The sequence below is a fragment of the Hyaena hyaena genome, unplaced genomic scaffold (assembly GCF_003009895.1).
Source record: "Hyaena hyaena isolate Hyena2069 unplaced genomic scaffold, ASM300989v1 scaffold_1428, whole genome shotgun sequence".
In the NCBI taxonomy this organism is placed as follows: Eukaryota; Metazoa; Chordata; class Mammalia; order Carnivora; family Hyaenidae; genus Hyaena; species Hyaena hyaena.
Window position 1 is genome coordinate 89,718 of NW_024082051.1, and position 21,723 is coordinate 111,440.

Consider the following 21,723-nt stretch of genomic DNA (forward strand, 5'->3'; position numbering starts at 1 on the left):
TCAAAAATAAATAAACATTTAAAAAATTGCTAATGTATAAACTCCAGGGAGAAAAACCTTAACAACTATTTGAGTATACATTATTTCCCAAGCAATTTCAGGTATTATAAATATACATTATTCAATTTAAAATATGGCTTCCAATATTCTAGTCATTGGTGTAGACTAAGAATTTGGAGAAAGAACCTGTCTTTATTTCCTATATCAATCCTAACAACTGTACAGAAATATATAAAGGAATCAGCTCTGGAACTTTATGACACCTTGGTTTCTAGCTACCCAGTGGCAGCCAATGAGGTGTTTTTAATTAGTTTATATTTGTGCAAGAGACTCATTTCTTTGTGACTTTATTCAGTATGCAATTTAGGGAAAAAGTCAAGAGCTCTTTCTCAGTGGCCATAGGTCCGGTTTGCTACTGCTTTCAGGTAACTTTGTCTCACAAAACTCTACATACTGTAATTTCCATAATGATAATGTATGCTATTTACACCTTGTCAGTGGCAAGCTCAAATACAGCTTAAGAATCAGTTATGTTTGGGTAACTCAAGAGATGTGAATAAAACCTATTTATAGTCCGAATAACACGGTTTAACAGATTCAAACTTCTCTCTTCAGTAAAACATTTATGAAGTACCTATCATGTGACAGGTACCAGGGAAACCTCTCCGCCTGGTTTTAGCAGTGTAAGCAGTGTGTCCCAAAGCCCTGAACTTAAAAACCAGAGTAATAGCCAGAATGTGGCATAGCTACATAAAGCTAAATTTGTAAAGTCTGAAGCCTTGACTTGTAATTCCAGCTTCATCTCTTGCTTTGTGTCTTCAGGCAAGAAATAAGACTTCTTGCTTCCTTCATTTACAAAAGGTTGAACCTACAGAGTGGTTGATGATTACGTATAAAAGGGTGTCCTGCACAAGTGAATTCACTTAAGAAACTTCACTAGTAAAGTCACTTGATGGGGCAGTTGGCCTGGATCCTTTGGTGATGCCCCAACCTAACCACTGTTTCAACATATGAGGTGTTTTGCAAACCTGGCAAGAAGAGCACAAATAAGAATGACGACTTACACACACAAAAAAGTTTCATGAAAATGGCCTCCAGGGGGAAGGCAGAGTGGAGGCCCCAGAGAGCGGTGGCCCGAGTCGGGTAGGCGGCGCCCGCGGCCCTGCGAGGTGGAAGAGGCCAGCCGCGGAGGCCGGAGGCGGGGCGTGGTGGCGCCCGCGGCCCTGTGAGAGGGAGGCGACCTCGGGCTCGCCGTGCTCCTGCGGCCCTGACATGGGCGCCAGCGGCTCCTAAGCTCCGGCCCTGAGGCCCTTCGCCTCAGCGGCGGAGGGGCAGCGGCCGGAGGTCAGCAGTCGTTGAGACAGGTTTGGTGCGGCCGGTGTCCCCCTTCGCATTCATGCGCCGAGTCACCATGGTCTATGATGAGGACAGGATCCGGCTCATGAGCTCTACGAGGAGACAGTCGTCACTAGGAATGGGTAGAAGCGGGCCAAGCTGAGGTGGGTGCATAAGAACCTGCTTCCTCAGGGCATCGTGAAGCTGGATCCTCCCCGCATCCACACAGATTTTCCTGTGATCCTCTAAGAGGTTTGAGCCTGGGGAGTGGCAGGCATAAGCACTCCCTACCCTGGAAGAAACCCCCAGGCTCAAGGTGTGGCCTCCATTAAGGAAGCTAAACTGGGGCTGCAACCCTGTAAAATCGACATTGGCCCCAGAACCTTCGACTGTGATCCCGGCAGTCCTGCGATGTTGGCTGGATGTTGCTTTGTAAGTGGACAAGAGGTGGCTGGCGAGGGCCAATATCAGAGTTGCCAGCCCCCAGCAGTCGCTCAAGGAGTGTGGCAGGGCATATGCTGGTCACGAGTGCCTGGCTCCTGCACCCTTGCCTGGCCTGCTTTCTGGCAAGCTTGCCTGGGGCCCAGCCCTGCTAGGGGCTACTGCCTTTTACAAGCAAGGTCTGTCGTTTTCCAGCCCCTGGGCTGCTGGAACTGTACTCAAGTGGGAACTTCCTTTCCCTCATTTCCAGCCCCTGGGCTGCTGGAACTGTACTCAAGTGGGAACTTCCTTTCCCTCATTTCCCTTACCCCCTTGTTGGAGCATTTCAGCCGTTTGCTACCTCCTTCTGTGTTGGACAGAGTCTGAGGGCAGTGCAAACCTGATTCTTCTGCCTGCCTGTCCATCTGTCTCCATTCCCCGATGAATGGGCAGTTTGCCAGCTGTTAGTAGACGGGACTCCCTCCAACCAGGGCTGGGCCGATCCCTCCCCACTGCAACTACTGTTGCCCAGTGCCCACACCCAGTTGAGAAGGCCTAAGACAGGATCAGGAAGGGCTATGGATACCAGTGCCTATGGGGAGTTTGTTTAATCCTCTTTGCCTTTGTATCAGCCCTGGCATACCCCCCCTCCATTGGCACCCTAGGGCTGGTGCCAATATCTGTAAGGAACCCACCACCCCTTTCCCTAAGTATACCCATCCCTCAGGATCAGTCAAGGGAAGGTACTGGAGTCCCTGGGTAGGGACAGAAAAGAGAGATCAACCATAAAGGAATAATAATGTGAAAGTTTGTAAATAGTCTAGTCCATGATGTTGCGCAGTCTGATTTCTACTTTGAAATGATTTTTTAAATGTTTTCTTTATTTCTAGGAGAGAGAGAGAGAGAGAGACAGCACGAGCTGGGGAGGGTCAGAGAGAGAGGGAGTCACAGACTGAAATAGGCTCCAGGCTCTGAGCTGGCAGTCAGCACAGAGCCCGACGCGGGGCCCGAACCCACGAACCGCAAGATCATGACCTAAGCGAAAGTCGGATGCCCAACCGACTAAGCCACCCAGGCGCCCCTACTTTGAAATGATTTTTAAAAACAAATTCTTAACTGTGCAAACTCTATGCTTCTAAGAGTGTGGGAAATGGCTTGGGAAGGGTGGCCCCAATCTAAAGACCTGTGTTATTTGTTTAGTTTCAATATAATTATTTGTAGACCCTGAAAAAAAAATAGTCTCTAAGTATCATTCCAAGGTTAACATTTTAATGTTATTTAAACATTCAGTTGGACCTATCAATGAACATAGATCCTACATTATAAAAAAAGGCCTAACTCATACAACTTAAATTGAGTTTCAGGGATTATTTATTATAATCTTATTTCCATATAAGATTTCAGCTTATGGTGGTTTTATAAGAATAATGCCTGCTAGGATTGAAATAAATTTTAAATACAACAGAACTTAATAGATCATAAGGACTTCTTTTGTGATTTCTAAAGCACTTATCATCATGAATTTCCATTGAGTGTTTATTAAAGATTTTTTTCTTAATGAAATGAAAAACAATCCAGATAACCCAGTATTACTTATTCAATCATTTATTTAGGAAAAAGTTTACATATTAGGTAGGATTAAGTAGAAATTAACCTAGAACCTAATCATTTTCAACGATCTTACTTTTTTTGATCTTCTGGGAGCCATAAGAACAAGCCTCTGGAAGGAATTATACTTGAGAGTTTTAACAGGGAGAAAGGCTCTGGTCCTTCATTACCTCACACTGAATGATATGCCCTGGCTAAGTTTTATCTCACAAAAACCTCAAGCATATGGATGATTGCCTTTAGAAAATCCAGCACAAAAACCACGACCCAGACAGCCATCTCCAAAAAGATTGACATCCTGCTATATATATAAATACAGATAAAAAATCCTGGTGCTAAAATGATGGCACTTAAAAAAAAAAAACCTCTACTGTATGTCTGTAAATTGGCACAGTAATTTTACTTAAAATGTTAAAAAAATGAAAACACACACTTCACTATATAAAATGAATCCATGTTAGAAAATTTTTATGGAGCCAAATATGACTTTAAAGAATGTATTTCCACTGACAGCAGCAGTGACAGCTGATTGGCCCCTATGCTGTACACAGATGCAAGCAAGTGCTATGACCAAGTGCAGACAGGCCACACACAGCACTGTCCCAGAGAGCTTCAGAGCAAGCGGACGGTTTTGCCAGTTACTGTCAAGAAGTCATCATCAGCCAAGGCACGCAGGGCTTCTTCAAACATATCTTTGGTAATTGCCTTTGGGTAAGAGGTGAAAACAATTATTTTACATGTCAAGTACTCCCTTACCTGTTAGAGATATAGTGATTTAAATTAAAAAAAAAATTTTTTTTAACAAACTGATCTTTTTTTAAATTTACTTTTTATTGTTTATTTCTGAGAGAGAGACAGTGTGAGCAGAGGAGGGTCAGAGAGAAAGGGAGACACAGAATCTGAAACAGGCTCCAGGCTCTGAGCTGGCAGTCAGCACAGAGCCCGACATGGGGCCCGAACCCATGAACCATGAGATCATGACCTGAGCTGAAGTCGGATGTTCAACCGACTGAGCCACCCAGGCGCCCCCAAAATGTTTATTTTTGAGAGAGAGATTGAGATTGAGCGGGGGAGGAGCAGAGAGAGAGGGAGACACGGGGTTCGAACTCATGACCCCTGAGATCATGACCTGAATCAGAGTCAGATACTTACCCGATTGAGCCATCAGGCACCTCTACAATGATTTCAATGTTAAAGAACCACCAGTCTCTTGCCTTTCTGATGGTTGTATACATTCCTTAGGTTCTTTTTTCTTTTTTAAATTTACTTTTTGAGAGAGATAGCGAGCAGGGAAGGGGCTGAGAGAAGGAGAGAGAGAATCCCAAGCAGGCTCCTCACTGTCAGCACAGAGCCCGATGTGCGGCTCGAACCCACAAACTGTGAGATCATGACCCAAGCCCAAACCAAGAGTCTGATGGTTAACCGACTGAGTCACTTAGGCACCCCTACATTTCTTAGGTTCTAACTCAGGAGGGGCAACTATTTCCCCGTATAGGGCCAGATGGTAAATACACAGGCTTAACATCTGCCCATATGGTCTGTAGAAATTACTCAACTCTGCCACTATAGTGCCAATGTAGCTGCAGAAAATACACAAGTGAAGAGGCATGATGAAAGCAGGCAAAGGGCTGGACTTGGACCCTGGAGTTCTTTTCACTGGACAACTCAACTTTACTTACACAAGGGAACCTGAGCATTTCATCATTAAATTAAGATGCAAGACTGTTAACAGTTTGTTATGTACAATAGCAAAAAACTGCAAACATCCTAAACGTCTGACTAGTTAACTAAATGATGGAACAGGCATGCAAAAGAATGGTACTCATTCATTAAAAATGATGTTATTAAGTGTATTTATCATCACAGTTGATGTTAATACCATATTTTTAATTAACCCCCACTCCCAAAAAACCCCAGCAAGTTATGTTACAGTGAAACTCTATGTTCATTTTCTAAAGAAAAAACCACATGTGTACATAAACACATACAAAATCTGTTAAAGGGAGTACGAGAAAATTTTGTGATTATTTCTTGATGATGGGGTTATGGATATTACTTTTTAAAAATTCATATCTATATTTAAGAAAAAAAATGAAAAGAAAATCCTTAAAAGTAGTATTAAGGGGGAAAAAGAAAACTCTATTAAGCAAAAAAATTGAACACTTACTATGTCAGATTGTCCACGGATATCTTCAAAAAGTTGCTGATATTTTAGAGCTGGTGTTTTGCCCTTTGATAAAATAAGTTTTTTCAATGCCTCAGCTAACTCTTCTTTCCGTTTACGAGAGGTGGCACTCATTCCTAATTTAAAAGAAATTAATGAAAATATTTCTGCTACAAGGAAATGAAATATTTCAAATTTCCATAAATATTTTAGTGGTGTTGCCACAAAAAGGTTAGGGGACAGTTGGTGGAATGCCAAAATATATTCAACATTGAGTTCTGAATTCTCGGTTTCCAATTTTCTGAGTAGCTGCTAGTTTCCACTAAAATACAATCCACATAATCTGAAAGGCAAGCAGTGCTCATTAAGATATGAACTATTTCTTTAAAATGGGCTAACACAGGTGCATAGAGAACAGGAGGCAGAATCTCTGTGAAATTAGATATAACACCGTGTGCACACACGTGCTAGTGCATTTTTTTTTTCAGAAGTTAGTGTATATTTTTCTCACAACTTTTAATAAATTCTCAAAGAGGCCCTGATCTGAAAAAGGTTAAGAGCCTCTGCTGCTTCAAATTATCTGTTGGCTCAAATGTGAAATACCAAGTACGTGTATGCTCAGTGCCCACAGACCTGTAGTCAGGATGGAGATGTCCACAATGCCCGTCCGGGGGTCGGTGGCAGACTGCTTCAGAGCTTCCCGATGCAGGCGCTTTGCTTCTTCAACGTCAACTGCTTCAACTTTGTTTGAAAATCGTACTTTAGCATGGGCTTCTGCTAACCGAATTAGTGATTCCAGCTGTCGAGGGTACGCAGAAACCATTCCTCGGCTGCTACCAATCTTCCTCATGTCTACATAAGCCTAGTATAGACGGGAAAAACCCCCAAAACTCCTTTTAATAATAATCTTACTTTTGTGGTTGAACTTTAAACAGTTAATATTCTGTTAAATAAACTACCACAGCACAGAGGGGAAATAAAAGTCAGATCTAGCTTTGGGCCTTAAAGCTCATCAAGAAGCTGGGAGCCAATGTACCTATGAAGAGGGAAGAATGGGAGTGGGCAGTAAAGTGCATAAGGGTTGGCACTCCGGAGACAGTAGACTGGGGTAAAGGGCAGACTGCAATTCCAGCAGAGGATGAATCAGGGCACCTGTCTGAAAAAGATGCTCAGCTGAGGGTTCCTTTAGTGAGTGAGGCAGGCAGATTACTGGGATAATGGTACAAAGGTGAGTTGTATTCAACTCACATATATACGACATAATTTTATTTCTTTTTGAGCAACTCTCAAGTATGTAATACAAATGGAAAATTATGCATCACTTACAACTTTCATTTAAGCATTTTTCAAGGGCTTAGGATGTAAAGCCTATCAAAGCACCAGGAACCTTCTTAATATCGTAAATAACTTAATCTATCATTATGCACTGTATCCATGTAAAAGGATACTGAAAAGTGAACATCAAATACAATTTATTTTTGTATTTTCATTTACAATTCATTTTATATTTTTGCAACAAGCAAATGGAAGCTCAGAGAAATTAGATGACTTCTCCAGAGTTACAAAGCTACTAAGCAGCATCACTGTTGTATTTCAAACAGGTATTCTGATCTTAAATTCACTGTGCTTACAAATATTTAATTATAAAAAGTTTATACACATATACAAATGAAACCTTCCCCCTTTTACCTTTAGAAAAATTAAGTTTGCAACACAGGAGGAAAACACAGTTTTAAAAAATAGTATGTTGTAACAAAATTACTGTTTTAAAGGGGATGACCAGCCAATTCCATTAATGCAATTGTCTATAGGCTCAACAAAAACATTTTCAGGGTTTAAAAAGGGACCTGTGTTACCTCGATGAGAGCCTGGCTGGCTTCCTGGCTCAGCCGAGGCATGACCGTGCTATGGGCATAAGCAATGTAGTCCTTCAGCACCGCCATGTCCATGAACTCCTCCTCCACTTGTTCCTCACTCTGGTAGTACAGAGCGACAAGATGGTGAGCCAGACGCCTGTCATATGCTTCGTCCTGAGGGTCCAGCATGAGGAATATCAAATCAAACCTGAGAAAATATTGTAAGAAAACTATTTTACTGCTTGGGACACCAACACACCCATAAATGTAATTGCTTCTAAGCTACTCAGGCATGTACAGTGAATGTGGGTATAGTCAAGGCAGCCAAGGAAGAATTGAGTGTCTGCTGTCCAGTGGTCTAGTGAGCCTTCAGCTCAAACCCCTTCTCCCTGTTCTGGCCCCGGCAGGTGCCTGTTTTTCTGGCCCTTAGGTTTGCCCAGGAAAAGGCTCATCACTCCATAGCTGAGTCAAAGAAGTAAGATTCCTCTGAGGGAAATGTTATGGTAATTTGGAAGACTGGAAGATTTAAAGGAAAATGCATTCAACTGTTTTTGGAAAACAAACAAAACAGAACAAAAGTCTAGGGGCACTGGGGTGGCTCAGTTGGTTAAGCGTTGGACTACTGATTTTGGCTCAGGTCATGATCTCACAATTTGTGGATTTATTCCCTGTGTCGGGCACAGGGCCTGCTTGGGATTCTCTCTCCTTCTCCTACACCCTCCCCTAAAAATATGTAAAAAAAAAAGTTGAGTAAGTAAAATCTAAAAATCCACTTATGAAATATATCAATACTTGTAGTTAGTGGGGTTGAAAAAAAGTATGGACCACACAATTCCACTTTCACAAATTTAATTTTTCAGAACCTTATCTGTCATGTGAAGCCATTCTCTGTACTTTCATAATATTCTATAGCGGCTTTAAGACTGAGATGAGCAGTGGGTGACAGATTTTGTGAGTGACGTCAAGGTGAAATGTCATAACAGCTTCAAAGGAGTAAATGTTAAGGTGCCATTCACAGCTAAGTAGTGAAACACAGCCTTTGCCATGAAAACTCTGACCAACCATACAAGAAACCTTTGCATCACAATGAAGAATTTGATACTAGCAGCTGCTGATTACTATTATTTTTTTTTAATTTAGAGAGAGACAGAGTGCACACGAGCAGGGGGAGAAGGGCAGAGGGACAGGAGAAAGAATCCTAAGCAGGTTCCACACTCAGTGCGGAACCCAATGCGGGGCTTGATCTCACTACCCTGGGATCTTGACTTGAGCTGAAATCAAGAGTTGGATGCTTAACTGACTGAGCCCCCCAGTCGCCCCAATTATTTTATCTCACCTTGAGAATTCTACAAATGAGCAAAGTAAGAACACATTTTTTATGCTCTCATACCTTGATAGTAATGTGTGAGGTAGCTGGATATTTTCAATGGTAGTTTTCTTAGGATTCCATTGAGACTCGATAGGATTTGCTGCTGCCAGGATAGAAGTGCGTGCATTGAGCTGGCAAATAATCCCAGCCTGTCAGAGAAAATAGTGCAGTTAGAAGCTTCACCCTAATGCAGTAGGAACATGTGAGCTATCTTCCACTGCGTGCCCTCTGCCACGTATCCACTGTCACCAACAGCCATGCAACATCACCTTGTAAGAGTGAGGACAACAGATCCACCTGGGACAATGCCATCCTCTGATTCATGCCAATGACAGAATTTTAGATAAATGTAAGCCGTAACTGCATCTTTCTTACAAACTAAACTCCTTGAAGGACATTTAGGATCAACTCGAGTTCTACGAATTCCACACATTAGTGAGTTAGTACAGCAAAATAAAAGATGAAAAAAGATCTTGCAGAAAATACTTTTTCAAAAGCATTTAGCTGACACATAGCAGGAAAGGTATTGAAAAGTATTCATGAGTTTCCCAAAGTTAGAACCAAGGTGAACACAGGCTAAATTTCTAAGTGTGCCCATGTGCAGCATGGAGAACGGCCTCACCTTTGCGATGGAAAGAGTCTGCTGTTCCATGACTTCATGTAGTACTGATCTTGTACTTTCATTCATCTTGTCAAACTCATCAATACAGCAGATGCCGTTGTCACTGAGGACAAGGGCACCGGTCTGCAAGACAAGCTGCCTCGTTTCAGGGTCTTTCATCACATATGCAGTGAGGCCGACTGCACTGGAGCCTTTCCCAGACGTGTACTGGCCCCTGGGGACCAGATTGTACACGTACTGCAGCAGCTGGGACTTGCTGGTCCCAGGGTCACCACACAGCAGGATGTTGATCTCAGCACGAAATTTGCCTCTTCCTGTGTGACTAAAATCCTTTCTTGTTCCACCAAAGAGCTGAAGCAAGATTCCCTAAATAAACATGTTTAAACATTCACTTACTACACAGTAACTGAGACCAACTGTAAGTGTTAGAGGGATTTTCTTACTCTGAATAAAAAAACTATCTGTTTAAAGCACACACCACTGTGCCAGAATACTGGCCATGCAAATCCCTGTTCTGAGCCCATCTGGTTATGATTAGGAATATCCAAGTTCAATGTAGGTACGAGGAAATGGACAATGATGCTGTGGTCTCGTCAACCAATAACTAAATCAGACTGTGAGCACCCTGCTCTGTGGAACAGGCAACAATTATTATCCTTCATGGATTGGGGGGAGAGGGGGATGATTTCAAAGAACTACAAATCCTGATCAAAGTTAAAAATCCATTGTTACCTTCTTTATATCTTCGTGTTCATAAATGCTTGGAGCCAAGGCTGAAGCAAGTCTCTCATAAATGTCTGGTTTTCTGGAAAGTTCCTTAAGCAACTCCACACGTTTCTCTGAAAAAAGTTTCTGCTCTGCTTCTTCATCAAGGCCATGTAGACGTTTTGCGTCAGTTTTCCGATAGTGAATGACATCAATGTGGGTTTTGTAGACAGACTTCACGTTACTCACTCGTGAGTTGACTCGAATAGGAACAGCTCGATAGATGCCTGAGGATACAACCAAGAGACCTGTTCTTATCTTCCCCTAAATGGCTCATAACCCAGCAGGGACAACAGGGAGACTGCAGAGATCTGACGGCTGTCAGGGGAGGTGAGCTTCCACACACACTGCCTTCATGGCCCTCCTAGAACAAAGGACTCAGGCCTATGCCACAAAGCTCCCCACTGAAGGGGGCAAGGCAAGTTGGGAACACTACAGGTTTTTTAAAAAAAGCAGACCTAGGGGCGCCTGGGTGGCTTAGTCGGTTAGGCGTCCGACTTTCGCTTAGGTCATGATCTTGCGGTTCGTGGGTTCGAGCCCCGCGTCGGGCTCTGTGCTGCCTGCCAGCTCAGAGCCTGGAGCCTGTTTCACAGTCTGTGTCTCTCTCTCTCTCTCTCTCTCTCTGACCCTCCCCTGTTCACGCTGTCTCTCTCTCCTAGAAATAAAAATAAAAAAAATATTAAAAAAAAAATAATAAAAAAAAAATAAAAATAAAAAAAGCAGACCTAGAAGTGTGTTCATCTGTGACCATTTGTTAGCTCTGTGATCTTGAGCATCTGAGTATAACCATATTGCATACAATCGTTCTGAGATTTAAATGAAATTATTTTGCTTTCAGCACAATGCTGGCTTATGGCTGTGTTCAATAAATAATATTTTGAAACAGTACTTTCATTTCTCTTAAGCTGGGTGTACTGAATCTACTTAATAATTATTTGACAAAGTACTGTTATTTAGAACAAAGTCCTAAAATTCTGTACTGAAAATTTGGAAAGAAAGGAAATCCTAAAAGCACTTTAAAAAAAATTACTCAAAAATTATTTCATAGACGGGGCGCCTGGGTGGCTCAGTCGTTAAGCGTCCGACAATGGCTCAGGTCATGATCTCATGGTGCATGGGTTTGAGCCCCACGTCGGGCTCTGTGCTGACAGCTAAGAGCCTGGAGCCTGCTTCAGATTCTGTGTCTCCCTCTCTCTCTGACCCTCCCATGCTCATGCTATCTCTCTCTCTCTGTCAGAAATAAATAAAACATTAAAAAAAATTATTTCAGACAAGACAGTCTATGGAGTCAAAGGTGAAGGTATGATAAAGGAAAAATAAAAGTGTTTCTAGGTGAATGGCTGTGCCCCAGTGTACTTTTTAAAGAATATAAGAACATTAGAAGTAAATGAACAATCAGCCTTTCAAATGTACCAACTCATTTATTCTCCAAGAAGTGTTTCTCAACCTGATAGGTCTATGTTTATGTTTCCTGACTTTCAATCTAGAATGCTTGGACTCTGGACAATCCACTTTCCTGCTACTTTTTGAGGAGCAAGCATCTGTGCCCTCTATCACAGCCTTCATGACAAATCTCCATAGATTGCTGGTCCTTTTGTTTAACAGGTCAATGAATTCTTTTTCAAGACATAAAAACCAGTTTATATGTAGTATTCTGAGAGTACACACCCTTCTACACAGCGAGCCAGGTTAGGATGGACGATGATTTATTTATTTATTTATTTAAAAAAAAAATTTTTTTTTTTAATGTTTTTATTTATTTCTGGGAGAGAGAGAGAGACAGCGTGAGCAGGGGAGGGTCAGAGAGAGAGGGAGTCACAGACTGAAACAGGCTCCAGGCTCTGAGCTGGCAGCACAGAGCCCGACGTGGGGCTCGAACCCACGAACCGCGAGATCATGACCTAAGCGAAAGTCGGACGCTTAACTGACTAAGCCACCCAGGCGCCCCATGGATGGACGATGATTTAAAGTTGTCTAGTTATCTTTATTCGTGCTTGCAAGGGTTCACTATGGCAGAACAGCACACACAGTATTTATTTTACATCTATACCGTGCTTTCCACAGCCCCCCTCCCCAGATACATTCACCTCCGTCATCGCATTAATTCCACTTGGCAGTTGAGGAAATTAAGACAGCAGACTAAACATCAGAGATTTCAGAGCAGTAGGGTGGCAGGACTCATGACACATTCTCTCACACTGTTAACAGAATACAGGCTGCCAGGGACAATGCTGGGCTTTATACTGGAGAGCCGTAGGATCAGAAGTCCTCGTTCACTGAACACACCCAGCAGGCTGCCCCAGGAGCCACAGCCACTCCCTGGACTCAATCCCCACACTGCCTTCAGTGAAGAATTGTGCCTGCTGTCCAAACACACCCTTTTTGAGAAATCAGGTGCTCATGCTGCTCTGAAGTAGTGAGAGGAAGAATGGCATATTTGCATAGTGCCCTGGCACAAGCACTCTCTTGGCCAGAACAGGGGAGGAGCCCTGGGCCACAAATCAGAACCTCAGCTGCAGAATCTGCAAGTCTCAATCTCTGCTTCCTCTAAAAATACCATAATGTGACTCCTGCGTGGAAGCAAAGTGCTCTAACCCATTCTTCTCTGTAACAGGTGAATGTTAACCCTTAGCTGTGCATTTGGGAAACAAGTAGCAAATTATTTAAAATTCCAGAGTTGGTGAGAGCTGCTTCCTGGAACTGCTGGTATAATTTAATTTTTTAAAATGTTTTATTTATTTCTGAGAGAGAGAGTGTGACAGCATGAGCAGGGGAGGGTCAGAGAGAAAGGGAGATACAGAGTCTGAAGCAGGCTCCAGGCTCTGAGCTGGCTGTTAGCACAGGGCCTGATGCGGCGCTTGAACCCACGGACCTCGAGATCATGACCTGAGCCGAAGTCGGACACTCAACTGACTGAGCCACCCAGGTGCCTCTAATTTCAATGTTACTAATACCAGCCCTGTCTGAGCTGTTTTCTGAAGACACTAACACCATAAGGTCAAAATACACTCACAGCTCTGGAACACTGAGATAGCAAAAGCAAGCAACTGCAAGGGCAGTGAAAGGGAAAGGTTCTATCCTGCTAGGTAAAAAGGTGATTAAAGCATTACAACTCATTTTCTTAAGATCTGAATGACAGCTGCTGGCAAGACCAAGCCAAAGGACGAAAAACTGTCCAAAAAAAAAAAAAAGCAAGACAGACTTATCTTAATACAATTTACATTCTTACCTGTAACGTTCACTCGGTCTCCAGGCTGAACCTTGTCAACAAGATCATTGTGAGCAAAAAGGATGACAGTGTGAGGCGTTTGCCCTGCAGGCATATCTTCAGGAGACTCTTGAAGTTTGATCTAAAAGAGCAGTGGAAACGAAGTCTCAGGAAATGATAAGCATAATTTACACAAAACTGCAAGTCTTTGTACCACTTAGAGATAACTACTTATGATGTTTACCATGTTTATTTATTTTTTTAAATGTTTTATTTATTTCTAGGAGAGAGAGAGAGAGAGACAGCGTGAGCAGGGGAGGGTCAGAGAGAGAGGGAGTCACAGACTGAAACAGACTCCAGGCTCTGAGCTGGCAGTCAGCACAGAGCCCGACGCGGGGCTCGAACCCACGAACCGCGAGATCATGACCTAAGCGAAAGTCGGACGCTTAACCGACTAAGCCACCCAGGCGCCCTTACCATGTTTATTTTTAAAACACCATTCTTTGCTTTTATCTCCAGATAGCTAACATTTTTTAAAAAAGCTTTTAATGTGACATGAAAACATTTTGGAAGGATATTGTTTATTTATACATTATCCTATTTCGGGAAAGTGTCTGGTGACTTACGTGACCTTTTTTTTTTTTTTTTTTGCCATTTCAAGGTTGTAGTACATATTTCTTGGTTTAAATGTCTGCCTGTATTTCTAATTATGTTTTTAATTTTTTTAAAAAATTTATTTCTGAGAGAGAGAGAGAGCGTGAGCAGGGGAGGGTCAGAGAGAGAGGGAGACACAGAATCTGAAACAGGCTCCACGCTCTGAGCTGGCAGTCAGCACAGAGCCCGACGCTGGGCTCGAACCCACAAACTGTGAGATCATGACCTGAGCCGAAGTCGGTCGCTTAACCGACTGAGCCACCCAGGTGCCCCAATTATGTTTTTAGAAGTTACTTCTAATAGATATCCTGGGTGAAGTACACACTTTTCAGTTCATGGTTAAGCACTTTTGTGCATCTCTCCTGAATACCTGCCTATCTACTCATCTAAGGTCATTTGCTGAGTACCTGCTGTGTGCTGGACCCTGGTGCTAGGAATTGGGGACTTTGCAGTGAATGAAGTTCTCTCCCTCAGAGTGGAATGAACACAGACAATATACAAACACAAGTGAGTACAGAACATCGGACAGTGACAAATCCAAAGGACAGAAGAAAATACAGAGTAAGGAACACAGGTGGTGGGGGTAGAGGAGATGCTTTTTGTAAAGCAAGGTTAGGGAAGGCCTTTCTCAGATCAGGCAACCTTTAGGCAGAAATGTAAGGATGTTAGAGAGGAAGCCACGTGTTCTGAATTGTAAGAATAGCCAAGGCAAAGGTCCGGAGGCAAATTTATGGTTGGCTCAGGAGCCCTGTATAAGGAAGTGGTTGAGCCACTGTCACTAAGGTCTGTGGGTACAGAAAGTGTGTTGTGGGCCATGCAGTTTGGAGGCTACTCTCAGATATTAAACGTTTCATTTCAAGTCCATTTGGGATCTTTAAAGCATTCTAAGAATATTATACTACATATCCTTGGGAGCAGGGTTCCCACAATTTTATCTCCAATTCCACACTGGCATGAGCTGAGGTACATTTGCTCCAATACTTTGTGCCAATATTAAAGATTTCTATCTTAATTTAATTTTCAATTCTTTGGTGAGTAAAAAGTTGAACACTTTTTCACATTTGCTAGTATTTTTCTTACTGACTCCCCATAAGGGTAATTACCTTTTGTAGTATTTTGAACACATTTGCTCTACTTAAGTTTTTAAAAGTTAAGCATCGTAACAAAACAAAAAAACTTAACAGTCCTTGTCCTTTTACACCATCATAATCATAGCAAATAAATTATCTTGCCTTTTTCCTACTTATTTCTAAGTCATCTTAATAACTTCACCTTAAAAGTTTTAGGGTAAAAGAGGCAAAAGGCCCAATTCCCTTTACAATAAAATTTGTGAGGAAAAACTCCAGAAAACTTGTCAATTCACTCTGTACTAGTTGAATAGCCAATAAAATGACAAAACTAAACCAAATAATTTTTACCAATCTTCTAAAAAAGATTTTTCAAGTAAGTTGTACATCCAACATGGGGCTCAACCTTACAACACTGAGATCAAGACTCACATGCTCTACTGACTGAGCTGGTCATGAGCCCCCATTTTTACCGATCCTGGAACCCTGCCATCCCAGAGCTGAAGGCTTAAATTTCAAGTACTCAGCCCATAACCCAATAACAAAGTCTAGTGTCAAAGAAGGAATGAAATAGCTGAATTCCATCTAGAAAGCCAGGCTTTAGAGCCTTACTAATGGACCTATTAAATTTGGCTTTTTGAGGATCCAGAGAGGTAGAATAAAGGGGAGGCCTTGCAGGGCCCCCAGAGGCACACACCATCTGCTTGTCAGAGAATACAGAGCGATTATGGATCAGTGCCATGCTGTGGGTGGTATGGCAACGCTCACAAACGGAGGGTTCCGCGATGCGACCACGGTCGATCTCCACCCGGGCTGTGTGGGCACACACTTGGCACTGGAAGAAAGCCTCTTGCATCTCTGGAATCAGCTGGGATGTTCTGATTACCATGCCACTGATGGCGATAAGCTGGTCGATGTCTGCAAGGAATTGGGGAGAGAGATCAGCATGTCCATTAGCCACTGTCCACAGCCCAGCCAGATGCGGTCTCTTCCCTGAGCTATAATCCTGCCAGGGCAGGTCTGGGTATGCTGCGAAGCTCAGGAGAATCCTACTGGGAGATGCAGAGGTACCTGGAGACGGCTGGGGTCACAGACAGGTGCTGTGGCAGGGAAACAGATGGCTTGGGATGCCCTTCCTGTGTTGTCTTCCTTCTCAACTCTGATGGACCTCTGGCTCTCTGCCCTAGGGCCCCCTCTCCAACAAGCATCCACCCTCGTCGTCTGCCTCCTGTTCTGGTCCACCTTCTGATTTTGGATTAGGTTTATACTTTTGCTTCCTTTGCACCATGACCTTCCATCTCATTCACTGTATCATGTAGAAGTCCTGCTGTCTCAGTGTATGTGAAAAGCACGGGCCCTGGAGCCAGATGATCAGGACTGAAGACCTGTGTGACCTTGAGGATATCCTTAGCCACTCTGTGCCCATTTATAGATGGCAGTAATGACGGCACCTACCTTATGAAGTTGTTGAAGATTAATAACCTGCATACATCAAGCCTAATTAGAACAGTGTCCTGGCAGTAATAAGCACAACATAACTTAGCCAATCTTACTGCCATTTATATAAGAAAGCTCTTATACAGAGTATTTTTCATTTTTGGTCCTTGTTCCTCTACAATTTGGACCTTCCCTGACAAGTAAACTTTTATCCAACTAATTCCCACTGCTGGTTCCAAATGAGTTTCACTGTTATTTGTGGTCACCAAAATACAGCCTATAGTCAGCGAATGCTGGCCTTGTGGATTGTTTTAGCCTTCCAATACTTACTGATTCACGAGGTATTTCCACTTGGCCCTATCCTCTCTTTCACCTACCTACAAATCTTCCTTTCTTCTCTTCCCACCAATCCTTTTACTTTAACAAGTAACCTCTTTAACAAGTTATACAAATAAACATGAAAGTTAATAAACTTTTGAAATTAATTGAGTATCTGGCAAATCCTCTTCCTCTGCAACTATGATAATCTTCAATCTTAGCCTAAATTCTTCATGTACCAATGCTTTGCCTCTGAAAACTTAACAGTAGCGTTCTTACTCAAATAGTCTCCATCGGCATCACCATTGAATGGCTGATCATAGAAGTGAGGTCAGGAACCAATTTCATCATACATACATACATACACACACACACACACACACACACACTTCTTTAATCAGTAGTGACTTCCAATACTCGATTGCTTATTGGCTGTTGTATTTTCTTTTACTGACATTTTTGTCTTTTGCACATTCACCTACAAGCGTATTTATTCATTCTCAACAGTTTATATACCTCAGTTTTCCTACATGGCAAATACTGTATTTGTCCTGTATTTTCATTCTTATGGCCACTGTCCAGCTTAGGACCCTGCTGTTCTGCACTGGAGCTACTGTTAAAATCTCCTAACTGAATTTCAACATACCCTGCACAGCAGACTGACCCACTGTGAACTTCTCAAGAGTGCAAAAGCCTTCTTTTGTTTTCCCCTGAAAAAGTATCAATGGCTGCCTATTGACTTTGGAGTAAAAATCTGTATTAAACTGGAATTCAAAGCTCTTCAGGACCCAGGATTTGCTATTCACGTTCACCTCTGGTTCACTTCTGCCTATATCCCCCTTTGTGCTGTCTAGTGAATTCATGCCTGCTTTCCAAATCCTTACTGTAATCCAAATTTCTCTTTCAACATGAACTCTTTCCACCTGGGCCTAGAACTCATGCCCTCCCTCAGCTGAGATATCTCCTGCACTGCTCTTCTGCTCTACATTTTTCCTTTTATTACTTTCCAAACTAGATTTCTTTCTTAAGCTCCAAGGCAGGGCTCATATTTGCATTTGCTTTGTTTTGTTTTTTAATTTATTTCTGAGAGAGAGACAGTGTGAGCAGGGGAGGGTCTGAGAGAGAGGGAGACACAGAATCTGAAACAGGCTCCAGGCTCTGAGCTAGCTGTCAGCAGAGACCAACACGGGGCTCGAACCCATGAACCCTGAGATCATGACCTGAGCCGAAGTTGGATACTTAACCAACTGAGCCACCCAGCCGCCTCTTGCATTTGTTTTCTATAGTGATTTTAAAAAAGGGCTTACTTTAAAAAAATAAAAATAAAAAAAATAAATTAAAAAGTGCTTACTTAGTAATTGTAAAATTATTATAGTTGGGCAAGTTCTTAAGATAGAGAATTGTCAAGAGTTATAACATCTTTTACATAACCTCAGTTAAGTTAAAAAAAGGTGTATAAGGTAAATGAACCTGCTATATAGTCAATTTATAATCCACTATCACCACTATCACATACACCAATTCTTTTTAAGTGCCTTGATATTGAAATAAGATTTTGTTTATGTATTTTCCTATTAAAAACATTACCTTCTGGATTCAGGTTTCTCATATTCTTTGTCTTCAATGCATTGAATGGTCTTACTTGAATCTGATGTTCTAAGATCGAGTCAGGATAATGGTCAAAGAAGATCTCATTGACAGCCATGTCAAAGGTTGGGATAACTTCCTGTAAAAATGAATGTAAAGAAACCAGGCTATGTTTATATTCCCATCTTAGAATTAAGTACAAAAAAATAAAGCATTTCATATTAGCAAAATATAAGAACAAAAACACATGGCATAATTCAGAAGTATCACCTCTAAATAATCACAACATGCAGCTTACAAAATTTTGGGTACATTGAGACTGAGCTATCTCATTTTTGCATATTTTCATTTGGGTTAAGTGTGATCATGCATATGAAACCTTCACAATGTTCTGCTATGTCTTAGGCTTTAAATTAGTAACGAAAGGATTTTGAACTCATATTTTTGTGTCTTATTTTTTTTCCCATGATACCAGAAGAGATAAATTGTTAATTACTGCATTCAAATTTGTTAATATTTATTTCCCATTTTACGGGTGAAAAATCAGCCTCTGGGAGGCCAGGGAACTCGACCAAGGTCACAAAGCTATTATGCAGCAAGATCAATATATAAAACCAAGTCAGCTTGCCACAAGCCTACAATCATAATTAATATAGCTGATACTTCAATAATAAAATTTGACCTAAAGCTTAAAAAGATAATACAGCTAACACAATCTGTTAAAGATAACACAAATGTGTAATGCATTTATTTATAAGGTATTTTCATTTACGATAAATTATTTCAACCAACCCAAGGAACTATCAATTTTAATATTCAATCATTATTTTATATGCTATTAAGAAAAAGGGCTAACTAAACTATGACATGCCACTGACAGCTAATACATATGTCAATTTTGGAAACGTAAAAGTATGAGAAAATGTTCACCTTAAAACATCATCTGATTTTCTTAAGATTTTGTGCTCTGGAGGCCCAGGAAATTAAGCTATTAAAAAACCATCTAGATGTTGTGGATGTGTACTATAATCCATCAAGGTCAAAATCAAATTCTTACCTGTGGGTAGCAGATGAGCTGTCTGTATAGATTTTTGTCAAATGATTTTATGTGTTCACAGTTTACATTTAAAAACGGCTCCCCAATGACATTAATCTAGAAGAGAAGACAAGTTATGTTCTGCTAGTTGTTTTACAAGTACATAATTTGAATTAGAAGACTATTTGTTTTTATTTTTTTTTTTTAGTTTATTTCTGAGACAGAGAGAGATAGGACATGAGCAGGGGAGGGGCAGAGAGAGAGGGAGACACAGAATCTGAAACAGGCTCCAGGCTCCAGGCTCTGAGCTGCCAGCACAGAACCCGATGCAGGGCTCGAACCCACGAACCATGAGATTATGACCTGAGCCAAAGTTGGATGCTTAACTGACTGAGCCACCCAGGCACCCCGTTATAAGACTATTTGATTACCTCTGCAAGTCGTTGCATGTATAGAGGTTCAGTAATATCTATGCCGATATTTTCTTCTTCTTTAGCCAGAGGGTCAATAAAACGCTGAAGGAATCTCTTAATGTGGAGAGAGAAAGATGAAATTTGATGCATTTAGGAATAACCAACTACTCAAAATGCAAAAATAATGAGTCTGTCATTATTGGAGACATATATATTCTTATACAGTCAAGCGTTATGGCTACTTATAGTTCATAAACCCTTCTTCCCAAAATTTTCAGAGCTGTAAGATATTAAAATACAGCTTACCTGAAAATTTTCTTTGCATGTTGCCACATTTACATCTGTTCCCCAAATCACAAGTTTTTGGCCTAGAGACTGCTCACTCCCCACTATATCTTCTGTTGCTGGCTATACAGAAAAATACGACAGAACAATGTTAATGGGGAATTACCCATTCTAGTTCCCCAAGAGCCGCTATCAGAAAACTGTACTGTGTACTCACGACATCAGACTGCAAATCCACCTGCAGGCCCTTCCGTGCAGACCCCAGATCAGGCCTCTGCCTCACAGGTGTGCCTCTAACAGCACTCCTCGGGGTTCCCTCTACCCGAGAGCTGGGAGTGCCATATGTCAGTGGTGAACTAACGTCAAAGTCAAGGGGAATAGCTATAAAAACAAAATTTGACAATTCACAATAAAATTCTGGTAGCCTATCAAATCATAAACTACACCATGTTATCAGTTGATCTAAGTCATCTAAACACAATAGTAAATAACGTTTCTTGTAATCTGAGGTGGTAAAGACTCCCAGAACTATTAAATCCTCCAGTAAAAAAAGCACCAAAACTTTTTTCTCCTCTCACTAAGCCCTAATACCTACTATCTCTGTACTCTTGCTGAACATATTAGCTTGTGGACAGTTAAATTAACTACCCGTTAACAAACCAGCAAATCTGACCAGCAGAAGCTGGTATGTTAACCACAGTAAAAGTTAGAACGCCAAAAACACACCTGATGAATGTATCTGAGCAGGGCTGGAAAATAACGTGTCCTGGGCGGCAGGGCTCTGCAGGTCAGCTCCAGGCGAAGTCGGCATAGGCTGCAGCTCTCCTGTAGAGGTAGAATCTTCGCCTCTACGTCTCTGATGCGGTGGTGACCTGGCATCCTCACTTCGAGCTTGTGACATACAAAACAGAAAAGATGGCCATTAATTCTCACGTTGGGTCTTCCTGTAGTTCCATCAAGTCTTTTGGGAACAAATAACAAACCAAACAAAAAGGAGCCAAATGGGCACGGACATGTTTACAAATAAAAAAGCGGCTTGGCAAGGGTGGAATTGAGGGTCCGGTGCTGCCTGCCTCATACAAAAAAGTGTCTGCACACCAGAACCGGCAGAACACAGAGCAAAGCCTCGCCGTTCGCACATCTTACTCCCTGCAAGGCTTAAAGACACCGCTCCGAGCCAGAAACCCGCGGGGCCTAGCTCATAGACCATACTGGCGGGAAAAGCTCAGAAGAGAAGCGAGGGTAATGTGGCGGGCCCTACCCACGGGAAGGGACTTACGTGTCTGCGCGGGAGTGATCCGCCCGCGCCGGCTGCCGCGGCGGTTCGGGGTGGACGCCGGGGACGACATGGCGCTCGCGGTACCTGTGCAACGAAAAGGGAGGCTCACGCCGCTTTCGCCTCCGGCTTTCCCCCTCCCCACCGCACAGATACCCAGGCCGGACACCGCCCCGCCCCCTCCCGCTAGGTGCTGCTGGGGAAGGGGAGCCACCTCCGACGCACGCAGGGGTCTCAAACGCACCTAGGGGCTCAGGTTCCGAAACTGCAGGGGCTGGGCCTAGGTTTCGCGCCGGCTGCACT

General features: G+C 42.3%; 1 protein-coding gene and 1 pseudogene across 1 annotated transcript; one reads left to right on the forward strand and one right to left on the reverse strand.

The window, feature by feature from the left end:
- Positions 1-1,272: 1,272 nt before the first annotated feature.
- On the forward strand, positions 1,273-1,593 carry LOC120225454 (annotated as a pseudogene).
- A 1,751-nt stretch (positions 1,594-3,344) lies between these two features.
- On the reverse strand, positions 3,345-21,711 carry MCM4 (minichromosome maintenance complex component 4). The gene is made up of 17 exons (XM_039223659.1): positions 21,665-21,711; positions 21,424-21,507; positions 20,871-21,035; positions 20,362-20,525; positions 20,166-20,267; positions 19,878-19,973; positions 19,468-19,563; positions 18,411-18,549; positions 15,766-15,986; positions 13,369-13,489; positions 10,107-10,366; positions 9,375-9,740; positions 8,774-8,901; positions 7,384-7,591; positions 6,161-6,389; positions 5,531-5,664; positions 3,345-4,068 (listed from the first exon to the last, which is right to left on the reverse strand). Exons 2-17 carry the CDS (start codon positions 21,491-21,493, stop codon positions 3,976-3,978), a joined length of 2,592 nt encoding a protein of 863 aa, XP_039079590.1. The 5' UTR covers positions 21,494-21,507; positions 21,665-21,711; the 3' UTR covers positions 3,345-3,975.
- Between the last annotated feature and the right edge of the window lie 12 nt (positions 21,712-21,723).